Genomic DNA, 18,537 nt, shown 5'->3' on the forward strand with positions numbered 1-18,537 from the left:
GGAAGGGCTCAGCCTGACCCAGACACAAGAACTTAATCTCTGGGAAATTGATGACCGAGCTATGTAGCAAACAGCATATGAGTCACCAGCTGAGTTATGCTCGGATCAGAAAAGCTCCCCACTGTTGTGTCCGCAGGGCTGGGGAGCTTTGCTGTGTTCCATGGCTGGAGCCCAGACCCTGGCCCTGGCCCAAGTGTCATCAGTCTCAGGGAGATGCTATGAGTGTGGATGGGGCAGGGCAAACGCCGCCATTGAGGAGAACACACTGGACGTGGCTCCCCGGCCTGAGCAAACTGGCCAGGGAGCTGGTGAAGAATCTTGGAGCACCAGGGTCGAGCCTGAAGAAAGCTAAACTCACATCCTACTTATGCGGCTGCATGAGGACATCATGACATATTCACACTGGGGCACATTCTGGAACTCAGGAATCTGGGGTGATAACCTCTCCTTTAGAAGCCCCTCCAAATGGGATACAGAGACAGAGGCACTGGTGACAGACCCTGAGACCCTCCCCAGCCTGTGCTTTCCCAAGGTTCTGTGGCTTCCTCCCCTTGGTGAAGGTGCTCTGGCTAGCTGGGGCGGGGGGGGGGGGGCATCAGCTGCCTGCCCTAACGACCATCAACACCCCCACGGCCCAGCCCCTCCAAACTTCCACTCTGGGTTCAAAGAGCCTATCGGCTCTGCAAATACCGCTTCAAACCATGTCTAGAGTAGACCCTTCCAACTGATCGCCAGCCCTCAGCCCCTCCCGCCTCTACAGTAACCCTGTCTCAGTTCCATTCCTCATGTCACCCCCTATGGTGGCAGAGTCTGGTGGGATAATGAGAACATCACCGGTAGGGATCGGAAATGCTGCCCAGGGCAGGCTCAGAGTCCCCGCTGCCTGCCTCCTTTGGGGATTGAGAAGCGTCTGCTGTGGGAAGACAGATGGGGGCTGGCTGCCACGTCTCCATGGGGGCTGCCTGTCTGCCCTGCTTCCCTGGCAGCACCCGTCCTGCACCCTGTCCCTGCCTCTTAGCACCACAGTCCCAAGCTGGGACTCTGTTAACCTTCCTGGGGAAAGCCCAGCTGAGGACAAGGCCCCGTTAAAGGAGGATGAGTCACTTGCTCAGAGCTTGTCCATCAACCTGCATTTACGGGTGTCCCACCCAGCAGGCCTGCACCCACCCCAACCGTAGCTTCCTGACGCGCTTTCAGTCCCCTGGTAAGTGCTTCCCCTCGCAGCTCACCCACACATGTGCGTGCATGTACACGTGTGCCCACCCCACACACACACACGCACAGTCATGGCCAGTCCAGCCCGGTGCACTCCTGGGGCCTCAGGCTGCACGTCCAGCCCCTCCTGAAGTCTCCGTGACCCAGCTTTCTTCTTCCTCCCCACCTGGCTGCAGTATTCCTACGAAGGGATGGAGATCAACAACCTGCCCGTGGAGCTGACGGTCGTGTGGAACGGCCACTTCAACATCGACAACCCAGCCCAGAACAAAGGTGTGGAAGGCGGCCCCGGTGGTGCTGGTGGGGGAGGGGCAGGTGGAGGGAGAGAGCGGTTCTGCTCTCCTGGGCAGGTGCCATTCTGTCCCCCACCTACTGGTTGTCCCTGTCCCTCTGGCCCCAAGCCCGCCCTCCACAGCCTCTCCACCATCCCTCCTGCTCTGACTTGTTGTGCGAGGTGGGCTCGGTGTGGGCAGGGGGCTTCTGGGGGTGGAGCGGGGTGAGCAGGGCTGGCTGAGGGAGGATGCTGATTCTGGAGGGAGACTGACTTCCTAGCTGTGTCCCATCGCCGGAGGCTGGGGCTGCCGTCCTTGTCCATACTCCCCGGCCCCTCCCAGCCCCCCCCCCCATCCACCACCACCCCTAGCTTCCACCGCCCCCCCCCCCCGCCCCGCCTCCCCGCCCCACCCAACCTCCCCTCCCAGCCCCCACCCCACCCCAAAGCGCCCCTGGCCCTCTGCCCACAGTTCACCTCTACAAGTGCGGAGCCATGCGGGAGAGCTGCGGCCTGTGCCTCAAGGCGGACCCAGACTTCGAGTGTGGCTGGTGCCAGGGCCAAGGCCAGTGCACGCTGCGGCAGCACTGCCCCGTCCACGAGAGCCAGTGGCTGGAGCTGGCGGGCGCCAACAGCAAGTGCACCAACCCCCGCATCACGGAGGTAGGTCCCAGTGCAGGGGCTCCAGCATGTGGTGGGTCCCCCGGGATCGCTGGGTGCATTCAGTGCCCAGCTGGCTGGGGCACCTCAGCTTCCCCAGAGTCTGCAGGCTCGGCTCAGAGGCCCGGCCCCTAGCAAGGGAGGTCAAAAGCAGACAGCGTCTCGACCCTCCTGTTGGAGTATCTGCGTGAGCTGTGTGAGAAGGGACTCTAAGTCCTTGCCACTCTCCCTTTGTCTCTAAGAGTTTCGGGAACAAAGCTGTGATGCTCCAGCCGTGGCCGCCTCACCCAGCAGTGGGCCCATGACAGAGGCTACGTGGGGGTCAAGGGCGCCGCCCTGGGGAGGTGGAGGAGGTCGAATTGAAGAGGCCTCAGGACCCACCCAAAGCAAGCGTTAAGCTGTAAGATGCAGAAATGGATTTGGAGCACAGTTCAGGACACCCAGGGGACACAGGCAGTAGCGTAAATACTGCTGAGGGGCAGGGCAGAGCTACACATGCAGCTCTGTGGGTGATGGAGAACGGGGTTTGAGGCCCAGCTCTGTCAGCTAACTGCTGGGTAGCCCAGGGCTAATTCATCGTTATCTCCAGGCCTCAGCTTGCTCACCTGTGCAGTGGGTCTATGCATCTATCTCACAAGACAGTTATAAGGATTATAGGAGAGAATCCATGCCCAGCCCACGGGGATCTCTCATTCTCCTCCCCCTCCTTCGTCATCAACGTTGTTAAAATTGTTGCCGCACATGTCTAAGCCAAGGGAACCACTGCCCCTGGGTTTATTTAGGTCCCCTGTGTCCCCAGCTCCCCACTCCACACTCTTGGCGGAAAGACCTCCTAAGGTCCCCCCTCCCACCACAGCTGGAGTCCCTTCTTCCCTGTAAAATAAGGAAGAGGTACCTATGTGTCAGCAAGGGGACCTACCTCATATCTGCCTCATGTCTGTGCTCCTAGCACAGGGCTTAGCACACAGTAGGTGCTCATGCCTCTTGGCCACAGTGGATGCTGACTTAATAACAAAGCTGAAGAGAGTGGACAAAAGAGGAGGGAGAAGGAGGCTCGGTCGCTGCCTTCGTGCCCAGTGAGGATGGACTGGGTATCCAGCTCTGCGAAGTCCCACAAACGCACCTGTACCTGATAACCTAACCCTGGCAGTGCAATCACAGGCCGACTCTCTGTGTGGTGCTTTATTGCTTGCAAGCTATCTCCGTATCCCTTACTCCATCCGTCCTCACAACATCCCTGCCTTATGGTTTCCTGGGGCTGCCACAGCAAAGGACCACAGACTGGGTGGCCTAAACACCAGAAATATATTTTCTGTCCATTTCGGAGGCTGGAAATTCGAAATCAAGATGTTGGCAGGGTTGGTTCCTTCTGAGGGCTGTAACGGAGCATCTGTTCAGGCCTCTCCCGCTCCCGTTGTCTTCTACGGGGCTGTTTCTGCCTGTGTCTTCACCCAGCTTTCTTCTATGTGTGCCTTTGTTCCAATTTACCTTTTTTATGAGGACACCAGTCATATTGGATTACAACTCAGCCTAATGACCTCATTTTAACTTGATGGCCTCTGCACAGACCCTGTCTCCAAATAACGTCACGATCTGGGGGGATGAGGGTTAGGGCTTCAACATACGGATTTTGGGGGAGACATAACTCAACCCGCAAAGCTTGCCAAAGCTATGATTATTATCACTCTTTCCCAGATAAAAAGACCAGTGCTCAGAGATGCTTATTTCTTCTAAGCAAGTTTAAAAAAAGGGGTCCTGAGCCCCAGGTCTCTTGATTTTTGGGTTTACATTCTCCTCCCACAAAGGCAAGACACCCATATGTTTGCGCTCACCACAGGGGTGCACGGGACGTCGGGGGGTGTCTTCCCTTTGTGCACACACACCAGGGACATGGAAAAGCAGGAAGCTTGGCTTTTGGCACTGAACAGCCTCCTCCAGCAGGGACCCTTCATGGGTGGCCCTCTAGGTGTGACCCCTACTTAGGCCCCTTTGCCCCCTCCCCCATTCCTGGCTTACCAGATGCTGGCAGCGTCCCTCAGCCCCTACTTCAGTCTGCTGCATGGGTAGGAATCTCAACAGTGATTCTCATACTGGGGGGAAATACTTATGCATTTAACCGGCAGAATTATCTGGGAAGGGGCGGAAAGTGGGTGCCCCTCTCCCCCTTGCACCTGGTCCCACACCTGGGCTGTGCCCCCCTCCTTTCCAGCCAGCCCTCCCCTTCCCCTTCTATACCCCCCAGAGCCCCTAACAAGCAACCGTGCTGCCATGCATGACTGCTAACCGTGTGCCTGGCGAAAACAGTGGGACTTGCTTTCTTTTGGCCTAAGACCAAGAAAATGGCAGGGAGGCAATAGCAAATTAAACAAATCTCCCTGCAACGGGGGCTACTGGCTGGCTCCATATTGGCAGCCCCCCCCCCCGCCCCCCGGGGAACCCAGGGAACCGAGGACCGAGCCAGAGATAAATCTCCTTCTTCAGGATGACAAGTCGGGGCTGGAATAGCGGGCAGTGCCTGCTGCCAGCTGCCAGTGTCACTTTGAGGGACTGGCTGGAAGAACATGGACTCCCCCTTCCAACCTCCCTATATCTGCCCACCTCCCTCACACAGCAGTGGGTCTGTGTCTCCAAAGAACCTTTGTTTCCAGTGCAGTGCGAACACGTGTGTGCAAACCCTCACACTCATGTGAACACTCACAAACACGCACAGCTGCATGTGTAAGAAGGAAGTACCTCGACTTTTGTAGGTGAACAGCCTCTGCCTGGCAAAGCTGCCACTCAGGGGCACCCCAGCCTCGTTTCTTTCACTGCCCCCCAGTATGGAACCCCCAGTTTTGATCTTTGGGGCTGGAGAGAGTAGGAAATGGTCTGTCTGGGCTCCTTCAATTGTGATCTCATTGACATTAGCCAAGATCCACATCCTGGAGTTCAGAGGCCCCAGGAATGGGAAACGTGCCCTTCTCTGTCTATCAGATGCCAAGAGAGGTTGGCACAGCATGTTTCTGCCACCAAGGTCACTCCTGTGGAATGTCACCATTAGATCGCGTGAACTGGACGGAGCCCCTCCCTCCACGCAGGCCCTCTGTTGTTGACATCACCATTCCACTCGTGGGTTTTAACACCACCAGTGCCATCTCTGGGGGGAAGGCCAGCCAGGAGGGTGAAGTCTAAATGAGACCCATCTCCCTTAGAAACCAAGCCAAACAGTGACGGTCAAGGGGTTGTGACAAATGCTCTGCTAACTCCAGGAAGATGCTTGGATAGTTGGGGTTTGCAATACAATTTCAACTCGAAGCAAGTGTGGTGCTGTCACTGAAAAGTCCACAAAGAGAAGTGAGACACTGTTCCTGGTGTCAGAGACTCCAGATCTGAAGAGGAAGTGGGTGGGAGCTGGAAGGATGGGAATTCCACACAAATGTTACCATGAAGGGAGCACAAAGAAGGGGGCCTGAAATTTTAGTTGCAGGGGTGGGCTTGGGGGGGGTAGAAAGGGAGGGAGAGGAGGGGAGGGAGAGGACAGAGACTATGGGAAGTGACATTTGAAAAGGGTCTTAAAAAGATGGGTGGATCCCCGTAGTGTGGAGGGCTGTGGGTTTACAGGGGGTGGTGGGGGGGAGGTTCTTCCTTTTTCTTGAGAACAGAAGCAACACAAGCAAATGCCAGCCAAATTTAATCATGATTTTCCACGAATTCCCCGGTAACACTGTGGATCCCCTTCCATTCCCTCTTCTATGAAATAGGAAGGTGAGAGAGGGTCTTTGAGCACTGTTCCTAAAATCACACACAAACTTAGACCGCTCTCAGCGAAGCTCCTACCCCTGGCTGGTCCCAGACCTGGGTGCGCTGGTGAACTTGTTCCCAACTCAGGGAACCGGGTGGAGATAGAGACAAGCCAGCAGGATTTCCTTGCCCTGTCGCCCCATCCGCAAGTGGGTGATGGTTCTATCTTGGTGCCTGCCAAATCGCAATGCTTCCTCCTTCCAGATAATCCCAGTGACCGGCCCCCGAGAAGGGGGAACCAAGGTCACCATCCGAGGAGAGAACCTGGGCCTGGAGTTCCGGGACATCGCCTCCCACGTCAAAGTGGCCGGCGTGGAGTGCAGCCCTTTGGTGGACGGCTACATCCCTGCGGAACAGTAAGTGGAGGTGACCTGAGACGCAGAGACATATAGGAGGGGAGGGAAGACAAGCCAGCAGCAAACAGTCTGAAAGCTTATGGGGGTCAAAGGAGAAAATCCTTAACATTCTAAGGGGTGGGGAGGGGACTCCCACAACTCCCCAGTGCCTACACCATGCCTACACTAGTATATGGCCAGCTGCCATATTGGGGGGAAGTATAGAAAGGGGAAAAGGCTGGGAAAGGAGAGAAAAGTGACTGTTCCCTCCTTGGGCTGTGAGGGTGAGAAGGAGTAAGACAAAGCAAAATTAAAATCTGCAAGAGAAATGTGCGTTCAGTTCGTTACACCCAACTCCCTCTGCTGACCCAAACTCCCCACACATGCCCTCCCCCAGTTATAAAAGAAGCCGACCCTGAGCTACTCTCTGTGGAGACTGAAAATGAAAGCCGCCTTCACTTGGATTGTTTTTCTCTTTGCAAATTCTGCTGATCCACTGAGAGGGTCACTCAGCGAGTGACCCGAACCTCTAACCCACCTGGTGGAGGTGGTTTGTGAGTCATGTATCGCCTTGTAAATAAGTAAACACAATTTTCCAGCCCAGCACACACAACCAGGAAATGTTTACCAGCACAATAGAATCTATATTCTATACCATCTTTGCTGCCCCTCCCGGAATGAAATCTTGCTACTTGTCCTGTGTGCATAAGTTATTGACTCTTTTGAAAGGCCTTCTTTAGGTAGGTCAGTGCAGTTTATATTTCTGCTTCCTGGCTTTTGCCTGGATTTAGTGATTCTGGAACCATCAGTACTGCCATTATTCAATTCCTCCTGGTTTTCCCAAGGTGCTCAGAGTAGCTCAGTTGATTGAAGTTTCCAACCTTGGGAGGACTCACTTCCCTGGTCTATCGTTGCTTATTGACCCAAAGGTTTTCCTGTGTCTCCAACTTTCTGCGCCCTTCCCAGAACAAAACCAAACCAGACTGCCACCAATATATTGTGGTCTCGGGAAATGTGAAATACCCTACTTGGGACCTGCATAGCCAGATATAAAAAATATTATTATAAAGCCACATGACTGAAATACTGTGGCACTATTTAGATACGTGACGTAAGGTTGAACACCCAGAAAAAGAATCCTGATCTATAAACATTTAGTATGTGATAAAATTGACATTTCAAATCAGCAAGGAAAGGAAAGCTCATTCAGTAAGTGGTGCTGGTTAACTCCCTGAAAAAAAAATATAGTATCCGATCCTTATTTCACATTATAAACCAAATAAATTCCAGACAGATGAAAAAGTTAAGTGTAAAAAAATTAAACAGTGAATGGATTAGAAGGTGATACAGGTGAGGGTTTATCTGATTTCAAGAAAAGGAAGGTGCTCTATAACTGCAAAAGGGAAAAAATTATAAAGGAAAAGATTAGAAGATTTGCGTAATAAAACTTAAAAACTTGTGTGTCAAAAATCATCGTAAGCAGAATAAAAATGTGAATAATAGACTAGGTTTATGGTTATATACCCTGTTACAATTAAGAGATGCTTTTTCTTAACATATAAAGAAGTTTTATAAATAAAAGGCAAATATCAAAAAATGAGCAAAGAGCATGAATGAACAATTCATAAGATACACAAAGAACTAAAAGTCATATAAAAATGGTTACAATCAGTAGTAACCAGTGAAATGCAAATTAAAACAATAGGGAACAATTTTAAATTGTCACATTCATATATTCATGTTGGGAGAGTAAATTGGGACTATCTTTCTGGATTGCAGTTTGGAAACGTGGGTCGAAAATCTTTAGCCTGGCCATAATACTTCTAGAACTTTCCCTACATAACCAGAACGCACAATTTTTTTTTGGAGGGGGGTGGCAAGAATGCTTATTTCAGCTTTATTTGTAATAGTAAAAATTTAGAGCCAATTTGCATATTTGAAAATAGGGAATTAAATCAATTCAATAAATTATTTTATATGCACAGGACTGTAAACTACATAGCCATTAAATTTGATATTATAGAAGAATCATGACCCAAGATATACTCAAGGTATATAAAGTAAGAACACAGGTTACAAGCAGAATACGGAGTTTCTAATAAATTTTATGAATGAAGAGGCAGGTTGGAAACATGTATGCAAAAATGTTGACAATGGATATTTCTGGGTGATGCAATTGGGGGACAGGTTCTTCTACGTACTTTCCTTTTTTTTGTTTTTTATTTTTTACACTAACATGGCAAGTGCTTTAATGTATTCTCTATTTTTTTTACACTGAATATGTATTAATTATGTTATCTGGACAGAAAAGCAAGGTATATATTTTTGCTCGACTCTCACCTAGAAGTTCTAAGAGAAAGATAGAACCCAGAAACCATAAAATAAAAGAATGAGCAATTGAACCACACAGATACTTTTAAATTTTACGTTGGCAAAAGACATAAACAAAGTTGAGACAGGTGACCAAGTAGGATAAAATAATACAGTATTTATTACAGACAAAAGTTAATATTCCTAATTCAGCAGCTTCGACAAAAGGACAACCCAGTAGAAAAATAGAGGGTTTCAGACAAGTGAAAGGAAAGGCAACATAAGATTTAAAAACACACACACACATACATGAAAATATGTGCACCCTCATTAGTAATCGGAAATAAATATTTTAATTAAAACAAATTTTTTTTCCTATTGGAAAATCTTTCAAACGATTGGTAATATCTAGTGTTGGCAAAAGAGTGAAGTAATCTCGCTCAATTACCGTTCATAAAAGGGAAAATGGGTACCACCCCTTTGGACCATTATTTTGCTCTATTTATTAAACATTAAGTACACAAACAATGACCCAGCAAGTTCCCTCCTCAGAAATGTATTCTGATAAACATACAATGCTTACGGGTGTATGTGTAAGTTGGTTTGTTTCGCAGGATTATTTGGAGTAGGAGAAAAATCAGAATGAGTTACACGTACGTCAGTGGGAGGCTGGTTAAATAAAAGACAGTGAAGTCGTAGCATGAAACTCTATGAAGCTGTGAAAGAAAAAAGCAGAGTTGTGTGCACAGTGACGTGAAGGAAACGCCATGCCACACTGATGAGCAAAAAGAGAGGGGTTCAGGAGAGTGGGCCGTTACGTTTCACTTTTATTATATGTTTCTTTATATATGTATGTTTGTATATAATTGTACGTGTGTGTTTATATCACACTTATGTTTATGTGTGTGCACAATATCAAACAAATATATATACATATAGGTGGCTGTGTGCAAATATATGCATTGGGGCAAGTTGCCTAATTTTTCTGTGCCTCCATTTCTTCATGTGTAAAATGGAGATTATATTTATATATTTTATAAATATATATTGTATTTATATACATATTACATAGAGTTGCATAGGTCTAGACAAAGGTCTGCAAAGATATATATACCAAATTTTTCAGAGAGGTTAGGAGTGAAGATAGGGACACTTAACTTTTTCATTGTCACACTTCTGTACTGTCTTGTTTTCAAAGGGAATGAACAGATTTTGTAATTAAAAGAATAAAAATGTATAAAAAGGGAAAAATGGGTAATTCTCCTCAACGCACCCACCCCTCCCCTCCACAGCGAGACTATGTCCTTGCTCACCAGGTCCCTAGCTGGGGCTGGGAGCAGAAAGCACGGGGAAATCTATGCATTGGTAGCTAAGAGCTCCTTGGCTAGGACCTGAAAACCTTAGGTCTGCTCCAAGGCTCCATCTGACTTGCTGTGTGCCCTTGGGTAAGTCACTTTACCTCTCTGGGCCATCAGCTCTATTCCCTAAGCTGTTTGGCTGAAGCACCACCTGCACCGTAATTCACAACAGCGTGACTAATTCACGGTTAGGGACTGGGGGTCAGGTCAGAAGCAGGGACCCTCGCCTAGGCCTCCCAGGAGACCCCTGTGAGCCGCGTTGCTCATTTCCTGAGAACCAGGGAGGAGCCCCCGCAAGGAAGAATCTGCGGTGTCTCACCTCCTCCCTGCCCGCCCCGCCCTGAGCTCCTCCTGCAGAGAGTGGGGCCTTGGGGTACCGCTGGGAGTCCTGTGACCCTCCTGTGACCCGTGGGGTCTGTCCTCTCCTCCCCGCAGGATCGTGTGTGAGATGGGGGAGGCCAAGCCCAGCCAGCACGCCGGCTTCGTGGAGATCTGTGTGGCCGTGTGTCGGCCTGAGTTCATGGCCCGGTCCTCACAGCTCTATTACTTCATGGTGAGTCCCGGCCCCCAGTGGCCGTGCCAAGTGCAGGTCAGAGACCTCATTACCACGACTGCTGGTCCCTTGAGACGCACGGCAAGGTCATGGGAGGCCTGTGCTACAGCGCGTGAGAGTACAGCCTTGGGAGTCTAGAAGACCTGGGTTCAAACCCAGGCTGTGCTGTGCCTGGGGTGTGGTTCCAGGGAAGGGGCTTTGGCTCCCAGGCCTGGGGCCCCCTTCTGCCTGAGTGGCAGTGTGGCACAGAACGTGAGAGTGTGGCCTGTGCATTAGGGCTCCGGGGGTTTGAGCCCTGCTTCTGCCACTTACTGAGTGGACCTGGGCAAGCTGCTGAACCGTTCTGTGCTTCAGTTTCTAAAACAGGGACGGTGATAGTAATAGCACTACCCTTGGCATGTGGTGAACATGACGTACAATAGGTTTGTTACTTCTAGAATCGTTTCCTGTATGATTTCTGTGCCTGCCACCTGGGCTACGGGGCCGTGGCCTGCTGTTTCCCCTACCCCCTGGCACCCAGCGTCTCCATCCCATCACCCTCACTCCTCTCACCTTCTCCACTCACCATCATCCCATGATCTCCTGAACCCACCTCAGTATCCCACATCTCACCTGCACCCACTCCGCCTTCCTCTGCCTGCACTATTACCCGCTCCCACGCCAACACCACTTTCCCTGCCTCTCCCTCCCCCTCCCACGGCCTCTCACCCAACCCCCAATTCCCTCCAGCCTGGACGCTCCCTGGTGCTGCAAAGGCTGCCTGGCCAGCTCCAGGGTGAGGGCTTCTATGGGGCAGTGGCTTTCGCACCCTCTCAGCCTTGTGATGGCACGGAGGCTGGAGACATGAGCCCATGCCCTGCCGTGCACCCTGCGTCATTCTCCAAACTGCTTCACCAGCCAGTTAACTTCTCAGGTTAACGACAGCAGTGATGGTAGAATTTCCTCATGATGCTGAGCGGCTTTGGGAAGTTGGAAACCTGAGCGATGGAGGTTATGCCTGAGCATCCAATGCCCTGAAATATGTCACTGGGAGCCCAGTTTTCATCCTTCTTCCTTCCTTCTTTCCTTCCTTCCTTCCTTTTCTTTCATCGGCCGTCCTCCTCTTTCTCCTTTCCCCATTCAGTGGCCAACCACTTATCACCTTGCACAATTCCTCGCAGTAGATTGTTTGATAAAGACTTGCTGGATTGATTGAATTTTATAATATAATTTGATGGCCCTGGCTTGTGGGTGTCACCGTGATGAATCAGACCAATACAGCCCCCGCCCCTCCCTCAGGAGATGCACAGTCTAGGAGAGAGAAGATGCAGGACTCACATGCAGACAGAAAAGTGGGGACCGCCGAGTTGGGGGGGCCGTGCATCAGACGCCCCTCCTGGCCTGGGCCCGGCTCTTTGTGCCCCCCACCCACCCCTTCCCTCTACCCTTTGAGAACCAACTGACTTACACACACAGTTGTCTGTCACCGCACACACGCAGGAAGCCATGCAGAAGAACACGTATATGTAATGGATCTAATGGATGTGTAGTTTTACCTGTTTGTTTAGGATTTGTACCCCCACCATCTTCTGAAAAGATTGAGGGAATTTCCAAGTTAATCCCAATATTATATACCTTGAGACAATGAGTGATAAGTGTATATATATTTAGATAATATATGCATTTATTTATAATACACACACACACACACACACATACACACGTTGTTATTCCAGCAGAGCAGAGACAATGTGAGGGAGAGAGGGATTGAGACAGAGAGAGAGACAACACTCACCAGGTATCTGAGAGGGGTGCCGAAACTGGCCACGAAATCTGGCTCTGAAATTGCCTGGTGGCTGTGGCGAAGGCAGGGCCCTGCTGCATGGCCAAAGCAAGCCCTGGATTTCCATGGCCAGTCAACTGCCTGGAACAGTTTTTATCCTGTGGACGCTTGGCAGTGACAAAGCGAATGGTCCTGGGGACAGCCACTACCTCATTAAGCAGATGTTTCCTCTGGGCCTTCGCTGTCTCTGCTGTGCCTGCAGCCAGGCCTCTCACCTCTGTGACTCGCTCAGAGGCTACTGCCTCTGGATGTCCTGCCATCACCTCTCCTGTCCCACCCAGGCTGTCAGCTCCCAGAAACAATGCATCCCACTCACCTGCCAATTTCTGTCAGTGGCCTGTCAGCCAGCCCCACGCTTGGCAGACTGTGGCTCAGCTTCCCCTAATTCCACTTTGTCACCATGTCCTGGAGTCTCACTTTCCACCATGGCTTCCTTAAATCCCCCAAGAAGGGCCCAGGACACCCCCTGCCTCTAGCTGTGCTCTAAGTTCCTTGGGCTGTCCAATCCTCTCGCTCGAGCCTGACCCCCCTTCCCTTCCCTGTCTCCTTCCCCACACTGCCCTAAGCCATAGCCTCCCATTCTCCCAGGCCCTGCCCCTGCCCCACTCAGTTCCTGCTCACCGGGGACCCTCTGCATCTTCCCACACTGGCTCTCGGTGTTGCCTCCTGGGGCCCTCCCCTCTGTCACATCAGTCAGTCTTTGGAGATGAAACTCAGGTTGCTGATTTCTTTGCCAGCCCCATGGTGCTTCGGCAGTTCTAAACCACTTCACACCTTGGGCTGTCTTGAGGGTCTTTCAGCAAAATGCCCTGTAGCCCTCCAGAGCTAAATCACAGCCTGCAGCTGGGGCACAGAGCCCCTCAGGAGATCCCACCTGCAGCCCAGGTGGAGGACCACGGGCCCAGGAGTAGCAGCGTTGATTGCGTAGCTGCCACGCGTCTGCTGGTATCTGCTCTTGGGGCTTAATCCTTACAACGTCTACGAGGTAGATAATCCAAAGCCCCTTCTGGTTTCAGGGAGGTCAGTCTTGCCTGCATGATTGTTTCTATCCAGGGCGATAAGGGGTTGGATGGAGGGTATTCAGGCGGGGCTTCATGGAAGGAGCCGATGGAAAGGCAGGATCTATACAGGCAGATTATGGCTTTCTGTGTGCATCCTCACTAGTGTGAGGCTCTTCCCAGGATAAGGTGCACCATGGAGATGCACCAAAGGTGGGAGCAGAAGGGAGGGAGAGAGAAGAGGGTGGAGGGAGGAGGAGAGGTGGGGGCAGAAAGGCAGGTCAGGAAACAGGAGAGTTGTTGCCACAAGGCAAAAATGCATTGGTCTACTGGGTCCCTGGGACTCAAAGGCTAGTGTCGCTTTTCTGTTTGAGGGGCCTCTCTGAAGAACTGTCCTGTAGCTGTGTGTCCACAGGGGAAGAATTTCAGGGAGGAGAAATGGTGGTGGGGACCCCAGTCTCCTCTCCAGACCCCAATTTGCATTTGAAGGCCCAGTGGTAGGGGTTCAGAGTAGAAATGAAGGGCAGGGGTCCCCATGACTCAGCAGGGAGGTTGGAAGAGACGGAATGGCCCTTTCTCATGCTCCCCAGCCCTCAGAGCCCTCATTGCCATAGGGATTTGCTGGGCACCTCGCAGGTTGAACAATTTGGGCCCCACATAGAAGCCCCTATCTCCTCTGGACTCTGGATTCAGCTGGGGAGCTCCTTCCCAGGGGTGAGCTTGGGGACAAGGTTCGGGTCTCCCTCAGTTTCCCTCCACAAATCAGGCCAGTCTCTGTGATGCATCTGGGCCTTGTCACCGGTTCTGTCCCTAGAGATCTCCTTGGAGATAGTACTTTTCCCATCCCTCTACCTCCATCCAGGGAGCCAAGTGAAGAGGTGGCAAACGAGGCGGGATTTGGTTTCCCGTGCAAACCCACTGTGAAGTATGTATGAAGCATGTCTCGAATAATTAATAGTTTCTCACAATTTTAAAACATGTCTTCATGTTGTCCTCCCTCAGCCCCCAGGACAACCCCCTCCCCCGCCCCCCAGCCTGTGCTGACAGGAGTATCAGGGCAAAGCCAGCAAGGGTTACTATTACTCACTTCTAGCCCCTAAGACCCCCCCCACACACACACACACCAGGGAGCCTGTTCTCCTTTCACGTTGCCCCCCATCACATCTGTCTTAAATTCCCTGGGTTTGATCTTCTCTCTGGGAACATCCATCCCACCACCACCACCACCTTCCCTGCCTAGAAACTGGGCACTGGCTCGCTCTCTCTCTCTCTCTCTCCCTCTCTCTCTCTCTCTCTCTCTCTCTCTCTCTCTCTCTCTCTCTCTCTCCCTCTCCCCTCCCCCTCTCTCCCTCTCTCCCTCCTTTCCCTTCCCTCTGGGGAGGTCCGCAGGACCCAGGATTGAAAGTTCTCCCTTTACAGACAGTTGGGGCAAAGACACCCTTTGTAGGAGGTGACACGGAGTTACAGCACCAGGAAACAGTCAGGCACCTTTGAGATAGCCACGTTTTGACCCAGCTGCCTGATTTTGTGATCAAAAAGGTTAAGTGACTTGTCCTGAGTCACACAGCGTGGGGATCCAGGCAGAGCTGAGAAAGGAAGGCTCTCTCCCCACCTCACCTCACCCTTGTTGGGGTCTCCGGTAGAGCCAGTAGCAGAGCTAGAGTACGGTACTCCTCAGCTTGGTGGGTACTGCGGGGATGGCAGGACCGGGATCTGCATGGACTGGTGGGCAGCGTGCGTGGGCGGACACCCGGCCCAGCGGTCAGCGTGTGTCCCCGCGCGCATGCGCCCTGCGCCCGGGTTGGGGTACACCCATGCCAGACCGCAGGCTTCCGGCTTCTCTTCTCCAGTGTCATGGATCCAGGCCTCTCTGTGGGGAGGCTGCCTTCCCACTCCAAGTAGCTGAGTGAGTTCAACTTTCTGTGCAGAATTCTTTGAGGGGGTAGGGTGGGGGGGGGGCGGAGGGGGTGGAGAGAAATCTTCATTTAAATGCAGATACAGACTTCTCACCTGGGAGTGGAGAAAGTTTTTTTCCATTAAAATGCTAATGAAAGAACACACTACAACTCCAAATCCTCAACTCCCAGCGTCCCCCTCACCCCATCCCCAATGTGACTCTTCACTCAATCCTCTGACCCCTCTTTGCATCTCCCCCTGGATTTCTCTGTGGCGGTTACAGCACGCTGGTCTGGCCCTGGGCGCTTTGGGCAGCTCTCTGAGAGGCCTGTGGAAGGGGCAGATCACCTTCCAAAAGCAAATGAGACTGGAGACTGGAGAGAGGCTGGGCAACCAGAGCTCTGGAGTCCGGTCTCAGTTGTGCCACTTTTCTCCTGTGTGACCTCGGAAACTTTGCCTGACATCTCTGAATCTCGTCTGTAAGATGGGTAATAATACCTACCTTGTAGCATTGATTGGGCAGTTCCATTATTTATATATATTTAATATATATGAAATTATTTATATATATGAAGATCTAAGTCCTGCCACTTAAAAACTCAGTACATAGCAGCTATTATTATTACTACTATTAACATAGAGATACAAGTTCCCAGGGACCAGAACATTGCTGAGCCACACAAGCCTAAGGAAACCGGCCGGCTCTCTGGGAGGTCACCATTAATAAGGATTCCAGAAGGTGGCCTGCGGGCCTGGCCCATTCTGGTTGCACCTCAGGCCAGATCCTTTCCTACACAGACGCTGACTCTCTCAGACCTGAAGCCCAGCCGGGGGCCCATGTCCGGGGGCACGCAGGTGACCATCACGGGCACCAACTTGAACGCGGGCAGCAACGTGGTGGTGATGTTCGGGAAGCAGCCCTGCCTCTTCCACAGGTAACACCGCAGGGCAGGCTTCGGGCTGCACAGCACAGAGAGGGGCCAACCTCTGCAGGGGCTTCCTCCTCCCTGGAAAGTGGCAGTTCTCTTTGGGAGAGGGCTTCCTGGGCACCCTGGCTGCGGAGGGTTGTCTCAGTTCCCTGGATGGCCCCTTGTGCCGCTTGCTGCCACCATGTCTCCAAGGTGCCCCATGCCACCTACTGTGCAGAAGACCGAGGGCTCCGCAGGGCACAGTTTGGAACCGAGAGCCCCTTCCCCCAGGGTAGCTCCTTGCGAGCTGCCACAGAGCCAGCTGGCACTGCTCAGAGCTGGCAGGGGCAGCAGCCCAGCTAGCGAAGATTGACTCTCCAAATGCAACCAAACTTTCTCTCCCCTGGTCCCACTATCCAGCGCCAGAAGGGCCAGGCTTCCATGAGTTGGGAACCTGGGGGACAGGTCAGGAGGAAGGCGGGAGGTGTGTCTAGTGAAGAACTCTAGGAGATATGGCAGGAGATGGGAGGTTCTGCAGAGAGAGGTTTTCCCGGGAGGGAGCCATGCTGAGGGCCCTCACAGATCTGGTCACACCAGGCCAGGCCTTGCATTTAGTAACGCTTGTTACCATGCCACTTGTTCACATGGTAAAGAGGAGTTCATTCAGGACTGTCGCAGTGGGTGTCACACAATAGAGGAGAGAACTAGGCCTCACCTCCAGGTACAGCAAAGACAGCTGGGAATTTACACCCAACAAGCAGAGGGGAGGGGTCAGTGGGTGGACAATTACTAAGAGGAAATGTAAGGATAGGGTGATTCTTACAAAACCAACTTAACAGGATTCTTGCTGGAGGCCTGCCAGCGTGCTCAGATGTCAAGGGTGGGTGGATTCTTGCTAAACTGACTTAGCAGGATTCTTGCTGAGAATGGGGTGAGGCAGGCTGAAGACAGGGCCCAAGGACCAGGCCTCGTCTCAAAGAGGGCTCAGCACCTGTCTTTATATCTGAGGTCGCGCTCACCGTTGCCTCCGAGGTGCCTGCCACAGGGACGGGTTGGAGGGGTCTGACCCAGGACCACCACGCCCCCTCCACCCCCAGGAGCCCAGCTCCACGTCTTCCCTCCCTGCAGGCGCTCTCCATCCTCCATCGTCTGCAACACCACATCCTCGGAGGACGTGCTGGAGACGAAAGTGACGGTGCAGGTGGACAGGGCCAAGATCCCACAGGACCTGCTCTTCCGGTACGTGGAGGACCCCACCATCGTGCGGATTGAGCCCGACTGGAGCATTGTCAGGTAGGCGCTGCCCACCCTCGCCTTCCTTCCTCTGCTCTCAAAAGCCCAGGAGAGTGCTGGGGGCCCAGTCCTGCTTTGGGGACTGAGGAACTGGGGTGGGTTGACAGCACCCCCCAAATCAGAAGGCTTTCCTGCCGTGGCTCCCGCTTTCCCCGGAGAGCACGTCTGAGCAGGACCTGGCCCTGGAGGCCACGCTCTGACCAGCAAGAGCCAGTCGCCTCTACTCTGAGGACTGATGGTGCACTTGGGGGCCATGTTCCCCCACAGTGACTGGTGGGAGAGGTGTCAGTCCTCCTCCCCTAAACCTCACGAATACGGGCAATAATTCGAGTCCTGCTGAGGAGCCTAGGAGGAAGGAAGATCAGATCCAGCTTCTCCTCGGCCTGCTCTGGAAGGAAAGCACGTCCTGACCACCAGTTCCAATGTCCGTCCTCTGTGCTTCTGTAGCTCCTGCCGTCCTTCGTCTTCTCACCCCTGACCTCTGGTTGCCTTTGTCCTTCCCTCCCCTGCAGACCCCTCATGGGCAGGGACTGGGTCTTCTTCCCCGCTCTTTCCCGAGTGTCCGACAAGAGTAGACCAACCATGTTTCCTCGATGGAGGGAGCCCAGTATGATGCTGTTACGGAATGACCCTCCAGGGCTGCTCTGGCTCAGCCTTCGCAGGCTGCCTTGGGTCATTTGCCAGGGCCTCCACCTTTTAAGGGATCCACCTGGGGCTTTGGAAACTCTGGAGTCTCCTAGGGACCCTCTCCAGCCTGGCTTGGTGGGGCCTGCAGTGGGGCATCTCACGTCAGAGACGGAACTGTGGGCCGGCAGCGTGAGTCTGCTTCTCCAGGCCCTGGAGGACGCATGGTCATGAGAAGGGGGTGCAGAGGGCATCCTGACAGCAAGGCCCCTGGTGATAATGGGGAAACTGCTGCATCAGAGGCTGAATGGAGAATAGAACAAAGGCTTGGAGTCAGGAGTGGGCTCAGCCCCGCTCCACTGCTTACCAGCCACGTGACCTTAAAGGTGACTTAACCTCCCTGGGTCCGTGTTTCCCATCAGTCAACTCCCTCTCAGGGCACCCGAGAGAACTAAGGGAGATGCAAATGAATAGTGTGGTAGTATCTGGCTCAGCTCCCCTTCCTCCTGCCCCT

General features: G+C 52.6%; 1 protein-coding gene across 1 annotated transcript in view; it reads left to right on the forward strand.

Annotated features, from left to right (window-relative positions):
- PLXNA4 (plexin A4) overlaps positions 1-18,537 on the forward strand; it is a 415,019-nt gene that overhangs the window by 339,737 nt on the left and 56,745 nt on the right. The window contains exons 11-16 of the mRNA XM_019751040.3: positions 1,392-1,488; positions 1,959-2,149; positions 6,131-6,282; positions 10,365-10,482; positions 15,997-16,133; positions 17,235-17,399. Of these exons, the coding sequence (XP_019606599.3) occupies positions 1,392-1,488; positions 1,959-2,149; positions 6,131-6,282; positions 10,365-10,482; positions 15,997-16,133; positions 17,235-17,399 (860 nt within the window). The remainder of the gene's footprint in view (positions 1-1,391; positions 1,489-1,958; positions 2,150-6,130; positions 6,283-10,364; positions 10,483-15,996; positions 16,134-17,234; positions 17,400-18,537) is intronic.

Source organism: Rhinolophus sinicus, chromosome 8 (genome assembly GCF_057876585.1).
Source record: "Rhinolophus sinicus isolate RSI-liver-muscle chromosome 8, RSI-T2T, whole genome shotgun sequence".
Lineage (NCBI taxonomy): Eukaryota > Metazoa > Chordata > Mammalia > Chiroptera > Rhinolophidae > Rhinolophus > Rhinolophus sinicus.